The 16543-nt window shown below is 38.7% G+C and overlaps 1 protein-coding gene across 43 annotated transcripts in view; it reads left to right on the top strand.

Annotated features, from left to right (window-relative positions):
- Positions 1-16543, top strand: part of TRIP12 (thyroid hormone receptor interactor 12) — a 139894-nt gene that overhangs the window by 93980 nt on the left and 29371 nt on the right. For 15 of the 43 annotated variants that reach the window (XM_045481596.1, XM_045481617.1, XM_045481616.1 and 12 more), the window contains 12 exons: positions 855-947; positions 1152-1313; positions 3182-3250; positions 3342-3507; positions 6426-6543; positions 6658-6814; positions 8639-8792; positions 9903-10131; positions 10455-10573; positions 12885-13092; positions 15624-15724; positions 15955-16129. In XM_045481596.1, coding sequence (XP_045337552.1) covers positions 855-947; positions 1152-1313; positions 3182-3250; positions 3342-3507; positions 6426-6543; positions 6658-6814; positions 8639-8792; positions 9903-10131; positions 10455-10573; positions 12885-13092; positions 15624-15724; positions 15955-16129 — 1751 coding nt within the window. Of the gene's footprint in view, positions 1-854; positions 948-1151; positions 1314-3181; positions 3251-3341; positions 3508-6425; positions 6544-6657; positions 6818-8638; positions 8793-9902; positions 10132-10454; positions 10574-12884; positions 13093-15623; positions 15725-15954; positions 16130-16543 lie in introns of all 43 variants that reach the window. The other 28 variants (XM_045481618.1, XM_045481588.1, XM_045481624.1 and 25 more) reach the window with 3 other exon arrangements.

Here is a 16543-nt window from a genome sequence, read left to right as displayed (position 1 = left end):
AATCCAGTCGAGGACTCTTGACTTCTAAATTCTAAAGTGGTACATCACATTGTAAGGCCACCTTAAAGGACATTTTTTTTAGTGTCTATTTTCTAGTCAAAGTATATTTTTTAGCCAAGATTCCAGAAAAATATTTTATGTTTAGCAGACCAGTAGTTTAAAGTTGATGCTAATAAAGCATTTCATAGAATCATTTCAGCTTTATAATTTTTAATGGAAGCAGTTTACCACATTACTATAAAATCTTTCAGAGAAGAACTTCAAGCACTTAATTAAAATAATCTCATTCTAGAAAATATCCCAATGAGGTTGATAGCTATTTATACCCTCATTTTACAGCTGAGAAGGCTGAGACAGACAAAGTGCCTTGTTCAAGGTCATAAAGTGAGTCAGTGGAGAAAGGAAATTTTTTCATGTGGCCTGTGGTAGGTTGTGTTTTTGGTCTGTTTTAAGGGCCTCTTTCTTTTTTAATGCATAATAAAATTTGCATTGTCTGATAACCTTGGAATAGGATATAAAACGTAAAAGCTAACTTTTAAAATGTGTTACATAAAACCACTCATTTATTGTAAATCTGAAGATTTCAAGTCCTTTCATTGGGTTTAGCTTACTGTCTATGGAAAACCTATTTTTCTGTGTCCTAAAACAGAGCAAGGTAGTCGGAAGGAAACCATAATGACTGTATGTTATAGCTTAAGCTCATAAATCACTGGTTTTCTATGGTGGGTTTCATGTCAGAGGCAGTATACAGATTGATGGAAATTAGAGAAAATAACTGTTTATTCGTGTAGAAGATAAGCGACTAGAAAAGAGCTTGAATGATGGGCTTAAGTTACCTATTTTTATGTTCCCAGCTGCAGGTTATTCAGTGTATTGATGTGGCAGAGCAGGCCTTGACCGCCTTGGAGATGTTATCACGCAGACACAGTAAAGCCATTCTACAGGCGGTAGGTGTTGCCACCCAAGGACTGTATTTCGTTTCAAGGGGGATCTTAGATCCACATTTGTCCTAGCTCCTAGATTGCAATCTCTGTAAGGTACGCATGATGTTTCCAAAGTGATGTGTTAGACTTCTTAGTAGTTTTGTTTGTTTGTTTGTTTAGTTGCTGTTAGAGGGCATTTCTTCACTTGAACGTTTTTCTGTGTTTTAGGGTGGTTTGGCGGACTGCTTGCTGTATCTAGAGTTCTTCAGCATAAATGCCCAAAGAAATGCACTAGCGATCGCCGCCAATTGCTGCCAGAGTATCACGCCGGATGAATTTCATTTTGTGGCAGATTCCCTCCCATTGCTCACCCAAAGGCTAACCCATCAGGTAAAACATGAATCTGTTTTGTGTGTCATAACATGTTTTTACTATGTCTTTTAAAATGCCACTTTCATCTAGGGCTTTCACTCTTCCAACTGGATAGATAAATTGGAAATACTCTGATCCATGTTTCTTTCCTCTATGCTTTCCAGTCACGTACCACGTTAGGCTGGTTATACAGTTTGGTGGACTTACCCAAATGACCAGCATTTCATATGCTTGATGTCTTCAGGTATTTTGACTTTAAGGGATGGAATGGTTATTTCAGCAAACATTGAGTGTTTCTTTGGTGATAAAATCAGAGTTTCCTTTCGGAGCGATCATCTCGCCTGTAAGGCATTGGGTTACTCAGGAAAGACTAGGAAGTTATGGGCTCAGATCGGAGGTGAGAAGAGACTGTGTCCCAAATAGAAATGAACTGGGAAAAAAAATGCAGTCTGTGGCTGTGTGAGGTTGGGGAAGAGCAGGACCCATTATTTGGGAGATGGAAGTGGTGGGCCTGGTGATGGAGGATGAGAAGCAGGAGACCCTGGTGTGGAGGACCGTGAGTTAAGCTTCATTGTGGGGAAATCAAAAAAAAAATTTTTTTAATGCAAATCAATTTTTTTTTAATTCTTTTTAATGTTTGTTTATTTTTGACAGAGAGAGAGACAGAGACAGAGCATGAGCAGGGGAGGGGCAGAGAGAGGGCGAGACACAGAATCTGAAGCAGGCTGCAGGCTCTGAGCTGTCAGCACAGAGCCTGACTCGGGGCACGAAACCACAGACCACGAGATCATGACCTGAGCCGAAGTCGGACGCTCAACCGACTGAGCCACCCAGGCGCCCCTGCAAACCAATTTTTTTAAAGTGTTGTTGCTAAAATGATTTTTGGAAATGTGACTTTTAAGTCACCTTTACAAAATATGTTTAAAATCTTTTTGGGAAAATTAGGTAGAGAATATGCTAAATAAGGGCTTTATATAAGATAGATAAAATAATGATTGAGTCACTCTGAGATGTTTTGCTTCTAAGATGATCAAGACACAAATCGGGCCATTCGTTGTTTCTTTAATGTTAAAACTTAGGCTGAGATGGCCTGTGCTTATCAGGGATAGAAGTATATTCTTGGGTTGGCTGTGATTTCAGTATCTTACTTTGGAAATAAATGTGAGAATCAGAGAAGTTTAATAGTTGGTCTCTGTTATTTGTAGCACTCTGTCTAGACTGAAGTACTGATGGTGAGGCATAGGGCTTCTATAACACCAGAGTTATTCTTTTATACAAGCATGTCCGGTTTTCATATCTGAAGCCCCTTTATCGATAGGAAGAAAAAATAGCAGTATCAAAACACTTGTTTAGCTGCTAAGTTATTCTTCCCATTCTAATAAGGACATATCATATGTTTTCTGAATGAGGCCACTGCACTAGTTTTTCTAGATTATTTTCATAGTGAATACAACAAATCTACACCTGGTTTCGCACATCATCAGTAAACCTCTGGTTCATGCTTGTATACTGAACTGTTTCCAACTTTTTAGTGTATATATGTTTTAAACCTTTCTATGGGGAATGCTTTTTTAGAGTGGTATCTTTATTATAATTTGTGTTTAGGTATTAAGTTAGCAGAAGCACAAAAGTTGTTCCTTCCTTTCTATATATTTTCTCTTATCTCTTGGGGCCTTAACGGAGGAGAGAAGCTCTCTCAGTGTGATTCTCTTTGCTTTGAAATCATGGTGTTACTGATTGTACCTTGCTTATTATAAAGGCTCATTGGGTTTTCAGAGCCCATCTAATTGGGCTGGCCTTGAAGAATTTGGGGATAGGAAGAAAATTAGGTAATAATATGAGATAGTTTTCTATTAACAAACTTTTTTCTTTTATTAAAAAAATAGGACAAAAAGTCGGTTGAAAGCACTTGCCTTTGTTTTGCACGTCTGGTGGACAACTTCCAACATGAGGAGGTGAGCATGTAGTCTTTGGTGGTATTTTTGTGAAAAGGTTAAATTGCTGAATCACAATATAATAGTATCTTTTTTCCTTCTGTTTGTGAAGAATTTACTCCAGCAGGTTGCCTCCAAAGATCTGCTTACAAATGTTCAACAGCTACTGGTAGTGACCCCACCAATTTTAAGTTCTGGGATGTTTATAATGGTGGTTCGCATGTTTTCTCTGATGTGTTCCAACTGTCCGACTTTAGCTGTTCAACTTATGAAGCAAAGTAAGTGCTACTTTATTTACCTGCTGTAGGCGAGAGAGGTGGTTGTTTTGTTTTTTTTTTTAAATGTTTATTAAGTAAAGTCAATATAAGCAAGTAGAAGAGCTTGCTAATAGCTCAGACACTGGGTAGTAAAGGAAGAAAAATGTTAACGTGACGCAGCAAATCCTTAGATTGCAAGTAACTTGTTCTGCGAGTGTTCTGCAAGATGAGCAAACATTTCTAACATTTTAACTTGATAAATGAGCGACGTCTTGCAGTACAAGTAGTTAGTACATGTCGCCGAACATCACGTGATCACAGCTAAGCTAACGGTTCTTGAAATTCGCTTTGATATTCAAGTGCTTTGGATTAAGCATGTTTCTGGAACAAATTATGCTCACAAAGCAAGGTTTTGCTATATAATAAATTTGTGTGGGAACAACATAGTAGTGCTTCTTACATACAATTGTTTGGGTATGTAGTATATTAAAATTTTATCCTAGGTGATTCAAGGGCTAAAGGTGCAAGATCATTGCCTTCTCTACAATATCAATGATGTAGTGACGCTTCATTGGGAGAATTCTGAATTTTATGTTACCAGTAACTGCTTGTCTTCCGCTTCTAGGTGGTCCTTTCTGCCCCCATTAGAGTTTTTCCTTATCTGATTTCACAGTGCTTTACTCCCTCAAAAATTCGGAACTTCTTTACACAGTTGAATCTCTCATCTTTGCTGCTTTAGTATTTTCTAAACCTTTCTCAACCTTATCTATAAATATAGTTTCCCTGCACTGCTGTGTTGCCATTGCTTCTGTCTCAGAAACCTTCGATTCCCCAGGTTAATGTCAGAAGACAGTGGGCCTCAGAAAGCGTCTGTATGTTAGGGTTATTGCTAGGAGAGTAGTGGTCACATTTGTATGGAGTGTGTATTATAGTGGGTAATTTCGTGCTTCTAATCTCTGAGGACATCACCGCGGTGATGGTATTCACTGACAAAATAGCCTTTGTTGTCACTGCCTCAGATATGTCACATAATACTATTTTGGGGGGGGGGGGTCAGTTTTATATTTAGTCACATTTCTTGTGAGTAAGCACATTGGCCCAGGATTTTGCAGAAAAATAGTGTTGTTGAGGTGTTCTATTGAAAAGATTCCTCTTAATGCAGTGAATCACTCCCAAACCTGGTATTCGAGAGAAAACTGCACAGCTCGTGTCATAACCAAAGTGAGAAGCTGAGGAAAGGTTTAGCTTTTTCTTTAATCATCACAGTGCATTTTGCTTGTTAAAATCCCTAGGAGCCCTTTGAATCTCCCCTCTTTCCTGAAGTTTGAGTGCAGATTATTTCTTGTTACCATGTGGTGCACAGCATTTCCCTAAAACCAGTTTGGGAAGTTGCTCACTGACTTGTTTGCTTTACCATGTTGAATTTTTTTTCCTCATGATGAATATTTTCACCCTTTGGCATACTCCATGAAATTTGCCACACATTTATCACGTGGACGCCACTAGACCTTTGTTTTCTTCGTTCGGCAGTAACACAAAGGAAAAATTTTGTCACCCTCTTATCTCTCAAAAAATTAAGGAGTCCTTATAATGTAACATTGCCGTGAATTCGCATTTCTTAGGAAAGTTGGCAAAACTGCAGTTTTTCAAAAAACTTAAAATATTTTTTTTTAATTTATATGTATTCTTGAGAGAGAGAGCTTTAAGCAGAGGACGGGCAGAGAGACAGGGAGAGAGAGGATCCTAACTACGCTTTGCACTGTCAGCACAGAGCCCGATGTGGGGGCTCAAATTCACAAACCGTGAGATCATGACCTGAGCTGAAATCAAGCGCTGGATGCTTAACCTGCTGAGCCACCCCAAGAAATTTAGAATATTTCTAATCACTGTCAGTGAAATTTCTGTGGGGCAGCAATTTAAGTATCCACACTCTGCCCAAATCAGTAGTGAATACTTACTTTCTTTGATAACATTTTTTGAACTTACGTGACATAAAACATTTCAATGAAACATTTACATTTTGCACACGGATAGTATGGTATTTGCGGAAACAGCCACAACGAACAAAGACCTAGCTTTGTTACTTTTAGTTATTTGAATGACTAAACCTGTATGGATAATGGGGGCTTCCTCATGTCACAGCGTCCGTACATCAGACTGGTTTTCATGCAGATCAATCACTCTATAAACTGATGTCTTCTGAGAATGGAAACTTAGGGTAGAGGATATGTTAACGATCTTTGCATTAAGTTGGCATGCTTGTCTTGTAAGTAATTACTTCCTGATCACAGTATGGTAACATTCAGATGCTTGTAACATACAGGTTTTACCGTGTTTGACCATGGGTTTTCAGTATAAGACAAATACACGAATATACTTGAATTGGGAATTAAAATGTACATTGAATGTGCCTTTGCACAAAGCACTGTGTTCCTCAATGCAACACAAAATTTAAAAATTCCCCAAGTCTCTGGGGGTGGATTAGTGATTAAATGTACAGCTGGACTTGAGACTGAAGTCTTTTTTCTTTTTTTTTTTGTTTGTTTTTGAGAGAAAGAGAGACAGAGCACAAGGCGGGGAGGGTCAGAGAGAGAGGGAGACACAGGCTCTGAAGCAGGCTCAGGCTCTGAGCTGTCCGCACGGAGCCCAGCTGAGCTGAAGTTAGCCGCTTAACTGACTGAGCCACCCAGGCACCGCTAGACTGAAGTCTTTAGAAAGAAATTGTTAAAATCTTCATAAATTTCTTTTTAAGTTTTCATTATAACTCATTTGGACTTGTAATTTCTGTAGTAATTGTTTTGTAAGAAAATAATTCATTTTACTTTTTTTCATGTATAGTTGACTTTAAGAAAATAATTCTGATTGCCCCCCCCCCGGGAATGATTACCTATATTACGTTAACTTTCATGAGCTTTTGGTTTCTGTTGTTGGTTTTACAGATATTGCAGAAACACTTCACTTCCTCCTGTGCGGTGCCTCTAATGGAAGTTGTCAGGAGCAGATTGATCTTGTTCCACGAAGCCCTCAAGAACTGTACGAGCTGACGTCTCTGATTTGGTAAGGATTGGGCCAGTAGTAACTGTGGTTTATAGGTGGGTGTTTCACTTTAGAGGTCTGTCATTTCATAGTTCAGGAAGCTACTTAATAAAATAATTGCACCTCTGTTTTCAGCGAACTTATGCCATGTTTACCAAAAGAAGGCATTTTTGCAGTTGATACCATGCTGAAGAAGGGAAATGCACAGAACACGGATGGTGCGATATGGCAGTGGCGTGACGACCGTGGCCTTTGGCATCCCTATAACAGGATTGACAGCCGGATCATTGAGGTAGTAGTTTCATCGTACCGTTTAAAGATGTTTATTTTGGTGGAGAGTGGGTGTAGGGATGGAGTGGGGAGGTGGATGTGTGTACTTCAATGTGCTCGCTTTTGAATTAACTCAAGATTCTCTCATTTTGTCTCCTGAGAACAAGGTCCTCATTTCTGTTCAGGTCAGAAAACATGATGTTCTAGTCCTGCTTCTGCTGCTAACTACCTGATTGACTTGGAGCAAGTAATTTAAGTTCTTTGTTCCATAGTTTCCTCATCTCTGAAAGGAAACATTGGAGGAGTTAGGCCAAATGTTTAAAAGTCCCTTCCGTCTCCTACCCAGAAGAAAACCTCCCATAAGCAAAGATTTGCATACAAATAGCTGTTTCTCAGCACTTACTAAAGAGCGAAAACATGGAAACAACTTACATATCAAAGTCTAGGTGAAATGGTTAAGTAGGTTTTGATACATACTAGCCTCATATGTAATCCATTGGGATAAATTTTAAGTGACATAAAATGGGATATGATAAATGACCACGTAATAATCAAATTTTGTGGCTCTTTGGGGAGCTCAGCAAAATAATAGAAAAAGGAATAATACAAAGGAGAGAGGTGCACCAAAAATATTTAGTGTTTTCCTGTGAAGATTTTTTGTGTGATTTTATTCTTTTCATTACTTCCATGTTAAGTATGCATTGAATATTTCAAAAAATGTTCAGGTCCGGAAAATCGCCCTGTGTAAGAACTGTTGGTCACAGCATTAATTGGGGTACCATGCATCATTTACTAATACTTTCAGTGTGTGAGATACCTTTAAGTCATACTATCTTTCCCAATTTTGACCTGTGATGTTTGAATCTTTATAGAGCATCACTCTTGAAGAGACATTCTTTAAAGATGTCTTCTACCTGTTAGTTTTTAAAACCAAATTTTTGAAAACCAACTTTGAAACCACTGTTACCAAATCAGAAGTTCTTCTGAAAACATCCAAGTTTTGAGTCAGCTTTTAGGTGTGATGGGTCCACTGTGTGTTCTCTTAGTGTGTAAGCAGGCCATGGTCTAACGTGGTCGGTGCTAAGCCGCCTTCTTTTAGCATTTTCTTATTAATTGCATTTTCCCTGTTTGCTTACTCTCTAATACTTCCCTGGAGGCCTGTCTTCCACTTAACCTAGGAATTCCATACATCGGACTGTTACAAAAATGAATATTCTGTCACTTCTTTTGGCTGTCTTATGTCAAGCACGTAGTGTCAAAGCGTGTCATTTTCTTTCGGACAGTGCCTGCATGCACAGCCTAAGCATTGCTCTCTCAGGTCCAGTTGTGGCCCTTTCAGTCTTAGAGCATGATGTAAATGGAAAGCCTTTTGATCTCAGGGTAATTTGATAGGAGCATATTGTTTAAAGAAGATGTTGGTGGGCTGCTAAGAATCCATGATGTAAATAACATTTTAACCTAAAAATTAGATACTAAGATTTTATGGATAACGATTTTTTTTTCTATCAGCAATGTCTTAAAAGCTTCCTTAATACAAATGGTATCATCTTCATGTCACTGATTCTCCATGACTGGATCTTTCATCAGGAATTTGTCTGTATTTATTTATGACTCCAGGGGCCTTAAAGGGCCTGTGGTGTATATTTGTGTTTAATTAAAAATGATTTATTGAATAAATGAGTGTTGTCACATCCACACTATTAAATTTTCCATATTCTTTGACTTCACCGTCTGAAACCTGATCAGATAAATCTGTAAGTTAGCATTTATGAAGGTTCCCCACTGTGTCTTAAGTTAATAAATTTCTCCATGTTTATATTCAAGGTTTCTCTCTCTTTGCTCTCAGGCAGCCCATCAGGTCGGTGAGGATGAGATAAGCTTGTCCACTCTGGGACGAGTTTATACTATTGATTTTAATTCTATGCAGCAAATCAATGAGGACACGGGAACAGCACGTGCCATTCAGAGAAAACCTAACCCCTTAGCCAATACTAACACTAGTAAGTACCTTTCGAGTTAATAGTAGTACGATACTGTCATGTGAATAATATTTGCGGTGATTGTTTCATTGAGTGTCTTTATTAAGCTGAAGACTGCTGCATAGGAGTAATTAATTTCTTGTTGTTTCTATCGTGTTTTAATTGATGAATAAGCCAGGATTGCCGAAATGGTATCCTCCGCATTATTTTTCTGCTGTGTGGTTTGCTGTGTTCCGGAATTCCAGCGAGAATTGGCCCATGCAGTTTTTTTTATCTGATCCTGTTCTCCCTCTTTTACCTCTAGATCCACTTGCACCTGTCAGATTAGTTTTTCCAACCTTATAGATTATACTTTCCCGTGAACGTTCTCTTCTTAACTAATGACCAATAGATGATTTGACTGTTTTTTCAGGTTTCTGACATTTATCTTTGTCCTTGGGGATACATACCATCTATTGCTTTTGCAGCTCTAGTTTAGAATGCAGGGGTCAGCAGACTTTTTCTGGAAAGGGCCAGATAGTAAATATTTCAACCTTTTGGACAGCACGGTCCCTGTACTCAACACTGCTGTTGTGACTCCAAAGCAGCCATATACAACATGTAAACAAACGCACGTGGTTATGTTCTGGTAAGATTTGATGTACAAAAATAGGTGCTGGGCCACATTGGGCCTTTGGACCAGACTTTGCCAGCCCCTCATCTAGAGCTTACTTTTCATCAGTTTCCTTTCCCCTGTACTTTATTCCCCCTAAGGAGAGCAACAGATCATCTTGTGTTTCCATAGCTTCTAGTCACGTACCCTCTGTCCATTACTTGAACTCTGTTTCTTACCAGTGGTTTAGGTGGCTAACACTGAACATCCTTAGTGTTTTGTTAAGTATATATTATTAAAATAAGAGGTACAGTGTGCTGGTGGCTTGTTCTTTCGAGCTGGCTACATTATGTCTAAACGCTGCTCGTGGCATCTTTGTAGACCCTAGTCAGTCATATTAGATAAGTTGACTTGTTACATGACCAAATTTTTAAAATAACATTTCAGATAATCACGGCAGCTTGCGTGCTTTATGTTGTTTACTTCCTTGTGTTTCTGAGGTCTGTCACTTCAGGATTGTCCATTTTTTTTTACAACAGGTGGATATTCCGAGTTAAAGAAGGATGATGCTCGAGCACAGCTTATGAAAGAGGATCCGGAACTGGCTAAGGCTTTCATTAAGACGTTATTCGGTGTCCTTTATGAAGTGTATAGTTCCTCGGCAGGACCTGCGGTCAGACATAAGTGCCTTAGAGCAATTCTTAGGATAATTTATTTTGCGGATGCTGAACTTCTGAAGGATGTCCTGAAAAATCATGCTGTTTCAAGGTGTGTTCATGAAAATAGTGAAGACTTTTTAGAAATTCAAGTCTCTGCAAGTAATTTCAGAAACCTTAAAAGTGACAACATAGAAAAAATATGCACAGAACAGTTTATTTGTAGTATCTGGAGCCCCTTGTCTCTTTATATGCATACACACCTTTGAGAAGGACTAAAACAAATGCAAAAGTTGAGCGTTTAAGAAAAACTTGTCGTTGTAGTGGACTGTTTTCATAATTAAAATGTTTTGCTCTCAAAGTTAAAGTAGTATGGCCCAAAATAATTCTCACATTCAGACAGATGTTTTATATATGAATGCTTTCTTTTTTTAGTCACATTGCTTCCATGCTGTCAAGCCAAGACCTGAAGATAGTAGTCGGAGCGCTTCAGATGGCAGAGATCTTAATGCAGAAGTTACCTGATATTTTTAGTGTTTACTTCAGAAGAGAAGGTAATGTCCTCCATACTCATTCATTAATGGCTAATCTTTTCGTTTACATAGTATTGCAATAGCATGTATAGTTCTAATTCCGAACAACCTCTTACGTGAGAAGTCTCCATCCTTACAGCTCACATACATACAGGGTGTGTCCTTTGTAAAATCTGTTGATACAAGTTGTGTGAGATTCACAGTCTGTTGATAAACAGTAAGTTGTAACGATTTGAATGTTTATGGCCCAGAAGTAATCATTAACATTTCCTTTCATGTAGATAATGTGCAGCTCCCATAAAGACGCCTTGAGAAAGTCAGAGGCCACTTTCTTTCCCAGTGAATCCCATTAGTAGATCAGAACACTTGTAAGAGGGATTATTATTTACTTCGTTGTGTGCCTAGTGGAATATTTTTAGGCTTCATTTATTTATGTACTGAAATCTTTAGTATGCAACTGGTCTGGTCCCCTGATTTGAGGAATCTGAATGTGGAAATCAGCCTAGGAGAGATGGTACTTGTCTGTTCTCTTTTTGAAGACCTCAAAGACTGTTGTTGCTCATTCAGGTGTTTTCTCCTTTTCAAGCATACCAAGATATTAAAAGAAGTTCTTTCTCATAAACAGGTCTCTATAATTCTTTTGGTCTTTTAGAGATACTTTGGTGTTGCGAGGACACAGGAGATCATGGTGTTTTTATACTGAATTAATCCTTAGCTTCATCTTCCATCTTACCCACAGTTCTAGTTCTTTCTGCAAATGATCTGTTTTTTCTTCTTTCATCACCTGATGCTGGCTCTGTATCTCTTCACATCTTGAGAATGCTGTAGTCCTGTTAGTGTAAGAGTACTAAATAGGAAGAGGCTTTCACCATTTTTTACTAGTTTTGTTTAAAAAACAGTCAAAAAAAAATTCCAGTGCTACATATTTATTTGAAGTGGAAAGCAAACTCCATAACTGTGGTTTACAAATGGGGTGCCTGTATGAATAGATGTTTCTGTGCTCACATAAACATTTGGTATGTGGTTTTTTTAGCCTTGGATTATCTTATAATTTGTTTTGTATCTTGGTTTTGGTGTTAGCCTTTAGTTCTACCTTTCGGATATATTCTGCCCTCTGATTTGGAAGTCTTATGAGAGTATGTCTTTTTCTCAAAGTGATTTTTTTTTTTTTTTTACATGTATAAGAACACTATGCCATCAAATTGAATTTTCCACCCCCCAGATAGTCATATAGTGTATACATTATGAAGTTTGGGGGGGGGGGTGCTTGATTAGTTCAGCTACTTTGCATCTGGCATTTGTTCTGTCCAGTTCCACCTGTCATTTTTTTCCTGAGGACTTGCCTTCTAGAATCTGTGTTAGATCCTCCTGCTGTGTGTTCCATCAGCACTGTATTTTCTCTCTGAGGAGCAGTTTACTCTATTTGCAATTTCTTATAAAAATTATTTTTTCTCCCCAGTAAGTGCCCTAAGTCCATTTTTCTCGCCAATGGTCATATTCTTAGTACCTTGCGCACAGTCTGGCATATGATTGCTGCAAACAGTATTTGTGGAGTCAACGCCTGAAGTTTGAGATCATTCAGACATCTTGCGGTCTTGTGAGGTTTTTTTGTTTGCTTTAAGAATCTGATGGAAAACTCTGGACTCCATCCCGGAAAAAACGTGAATGTGTGAACATGCGCTCATATACTCAGACATACACCTTTGCGTACAGTTAATAGTTCGTGGCACTCCCCTCCGCCCCACCTACATTCTCCTGTGATTCTAGCCCAGATATGAACCCCTGCCTTCATGAGTTACAGTTCGGCTCTCCTTGTACACCTCCAAGGATGTGAAAATCCCCATCCTTGGGTTGCTGGTGTTCTCTCTTCTGGCAGCAGCGTCACGGTTACTTTCGTCTCATTGTAGCATTTGAAGCTGGTTAATAATCGTAGCAGGTCTTTCTTTACTTGTGGCGATCGAACCACAGGTGCGCTACTGTGTTTTTGTAGTTGATTGTTTTTATAATGGGTATTTTGAATTTTCAGTAGGTATTTATGTGTGACCCTATTAAAACTTCCTGTTACCAGGTTTTGAATATTAGATGATGTTCAAAATAATTATCTTTCAATATCAATATCAATATCAATATCTTTCTTTAATGTTGAATTTGCCTACGACTCTTTCGAATGGGTCAATTGAAAACCCTGGCACCTAAGGGCCTCCACCCCCACTCCTACCCCCCCAATTTGCTGGATACTTTTGATTCATTCCCTGTTTAGCATTTAGGGATTTTGTAATCGTGGGAGGTGGTTCTAATTAAAACTGACTCTTTTAAATCTGTTACTGTATAGGTGTAATGCATCAAGTAAAACACTTAGCAGAATCAGAGTCTTTGTTGACAAGTCCACCAAAGGCATGTACGAATGGGTCAGGATCCTTGGGGTCCACGACGTCAGTCAGCAGTGGAACAGCCACGGCTGCCACTAATGCTGCGGCTGACGTGGGATCCCCCAGCTTGCAGCACAGCAGAGATGATTCTTTAGATCTGAGCCCTCAAGGGTAAGTCAGAGTTCTGTGGTGGTTTTTATGCTCTTTGCCTTTAACTGTCTCCTGGTACCTGAGATTCCCATAGGGAATAAAATGGTAAAATATTCGAGAGTACACCCTGTATTTTCCCGTCTGTATCTTCTTAGACCTTTAATGGGAATGGGTGGGAAGAAACTGAACATGTATTACAAAGCCATGTTTAGGAACCACAAGAGATACTAGGTATTTCCAGGGACAGTGAAGGCAGCTGAGGCTCAGAGAAGTTAATGATGTGCCAAAGTCACACACTGATTTTTACAGATGTAGGATTTGAGCCCTCATTTCTAATTCCCTGATCTTGCGAGTATTTACTGCATTGTAGCATACATTCCAGGTTTGAGACATCCAAGTAGTGACATATGAAAAATATTAAAAATTAGAATTTTTAGAACGTACAGGGAAAAACCTGACTTCCCATTTATCTTCCATTGGCAAATGAGAACTTTGCTCTTAGTAAAGGAAAATGGGAGTTCTTAAGTGTGTCTGCTTCCACCTCTTTATCTGTTTTTAATCCCCTTGTTGTACTGTGCTACTGAGAACATCGCCACCAAACCCTCATATTAGCTTTCATTTTGTTGGGTTAAAACAAATTATACTCTAAAGTGTTTTTGTTTCTTTGACATCAGAAACTTAATATGGCTGTAAGAATGGTGCATGATCAACCAGACTCGGTTCTGGAATTCAGAGTGTACTCCGTGTAATATTCCTTTTTACTCCTTTTAAGTTGTAACGTGGATCTGGGTGAAACATATAGTCAATAAGTGAGGTCCAAAAATTGAACCTCTGTGAACTGCAAGGTAGCATTGTTCTAAGAAGCTGGCCAGCTGAGGATCCCAGCTCCTTTTGGTGCCACCTGGTGGCAGTTATCCGCTCTAGCTTAAGTATGAATTTTGGCATTTGGACTTGGGCTACCCGCTGGGACTTCTGACACAGTGGCTGTTATTTTAGGAAACTTCTAGGTTTGGGTGGTGCCTGTGTCAGCGATCCAGTCCTGTGAGATTGGGCCTGAACAATACTGGAGACCCTCCACCTTCTCTGTTCTCTAGTTGGATTTGTCCGCCTGCCTCTCTTCTTCCTTCCTTTCCAGCCCCATTCCTTCCCCCTGGCTGCTGTAGTAACTTCCACTACTGCAGGCATGGTGCCCTAGACATCAGGCGCTTGGTGAGATGTGATGCAGCTCAGAGAAAGACGCTGTTTCTGAGCCACTGAAGGATTAGACTTGATTATAGTCTAATAATTGAAAATTCTAAAAAAAAAGCAAAACAAAATGGAAAGAACCTTTTGGAGTTTTAAGTGGTTCCATTTCTTTTTAATATGGTTTCTAATGAAAAGTTCATATAAATTTGTAAAGGGGGAATTTTTTACCCATACATATCTGGACTTTCACTCATTTTGCTTGTCAAGCATAAACACATTATTGTTGTGGTTTTTTTTTTTTTTTTTTTTTTTTTAATGTTTATTTTTGAGAGAGAGAGCATGAGCAAGGGAGGTACAGAGATACAGGGAGACACAGAATCAGAAGCAGGCTCAAGACTCTGAGCTGTCAACACAGAGCCCAATGCAGGGGTCGAACCCATAAGCTGTGAGATCGTGACCTAAGCCAAAGTTGGACGCTTAACCAACTGATCACCCAGGCTCCCCAAACACATTAGTGTTTTTAATAGACATCAGATATTGGAAGAACTTTAAAACTTTTTCAAATTTTTCTAATTTTATTGTGGGTCACAGACCAACTGAACCAGAACATTTTTCCCATCTTATCTATCTTACATGGTTTTGTTATTCTAAGAATCATTTGATAATTTCAAACTATTTCTACTGTTAGGAATAGTGAAAATAAGACAGGCTACGTACGTTCTATTTCAGGTATTCTAATTCAGAATAGGTTATTCATACTATGATTTGATCTGTTTATAGGTAATTTTGAGGTTTTTTTTTTTTTTTTTTTTAATCCCTAAACTATTTATAAATGAATTCATTTAGGATGTTATGGCAGTTGTATACCGTGAAATTACTTTGGGCAGTGTCAGGAAAGCATTTTGATAACATTAACACTCAATGTCATGTATATTTTACTTCTTGTCATTTAGGTTAGGGAAGAAATACGGTAATCAGATTTAACATTCTATTTCTAGTTTGATAGCGTAGGTCTTTTTAAATTTTTATTTTTGCATTGTAAATTTGTTTTATGTACTTTACTGTACGTGTACAACATTTTATAGTAAGAGTTTACCACAGGATTATTCAAATAGTCTATTTGGTTTTACTTTTAGTAGCTCAGTATAGTCAAATAGCTTTTTCTGAATGCATCATCTTCTGTGTCTCTATACCTCTTAGATCATGACTGGAGCAGAGTCTGCATTAAATAGGTAATCACTGAATGAAAAATACCGTTATGGCAGTATTTTACAGCTCCTTGTTTCTGCCATTTTAGCTTGCTTTTCAGTGAGTGATAATAAATCGTGGTAATTGCTAAACTTCTCCCATATTTTCTCATGTGATAGTCGATTAAGCGATGTTCTAAAGAGAAAGCGACTGCCAAAACGAGGGCCAAGAAGGCCAAAGTATTCACCTCCAAGAGATGATGACAAAGTAGACAATCAAGGTAATTCCTTTGGTGACACTGTGGGGGTGGAAGGCAGAGGGAAAGATGGTACCAGTTAGAGACACGTATCTTACGAAAGCTGCTGATAGCTTTGAAGTACACCTGAGTTTACTCCGGGTTCTAAGTTGTTTCAGCTAATTCATCTCATAAGAACAGGAATGTTAAATTTCAGTTGGTTTTCATCAGTTACACTAAAGTGGTTTAACCGTTATTCCCTTTTCTTCTCATAGCTAAAAGCCCCACCACTACTCAGTCACCTAAATCTTCTTTCCTGGCAAGCTTGAATCCAAAAACGTGGGGAAGGTTAAGCGCACAGTCCAACAGCAACAACATTGAACCAGCACGAACCGCGGGAGTCAGTGGTCTTGCCAGGGCTGCCTCAAAGGACACCATCTCCAATAATAGGTGAAGTGGGGGAATCATCTATTGCTTCTGTGCTTGGGATTAGCAAAACTCAGCATTATTTCAGGCAGCACGTGTATTGTATGGAGATGAAACATGGACACAGACCTTTAATTTATGTTCAGTAGTGGTGTTGCTCAAAGATGAAGTAGATTTCTCAGTTCTTGAACTCCGTGCCTGGCTTTGTCCTGAATTTCAATCTTACATCTTAAAACATGTTTCAACATTTCTCGTTGGGAGTTGTAGACGTTCAAAACCAAATAAATTCTCCCCGTGGAACCTGTTCCTCAGTTTTATTCTAGACAAGTAAAAGCTGGCATTTTCTGCATGCACACACAGACACGCACACACGCTCATCTGCTTCTCTGATCCCCTTCCTCTACCCTTTACATTAGGACTCAAAGATCTTAGAGTAGA

The sequence above is a fragment of the Leopardus geoffroyi genome, chromosome C1 (genome assembly GCF_018350155.1).
Source record: "Leopardus geoffroyi isolate Oge1 chromosome C1, O.geoffroyi_Oge1_pat1.0, whole genome shotgun sequence".
NCBI classification, from domain to species: domain Eukaryota; kingdom Metazoa; phylum Chordata; class Mammalia; order Carnivora; family Felidae; genus Leopardus; species Leopardus geoffroyi.
The sequence above is the reverse complement of the archived record's forward strand: the minus strand, read 5'-3'. Positions and strand labels throughout refer to the sequence as shown.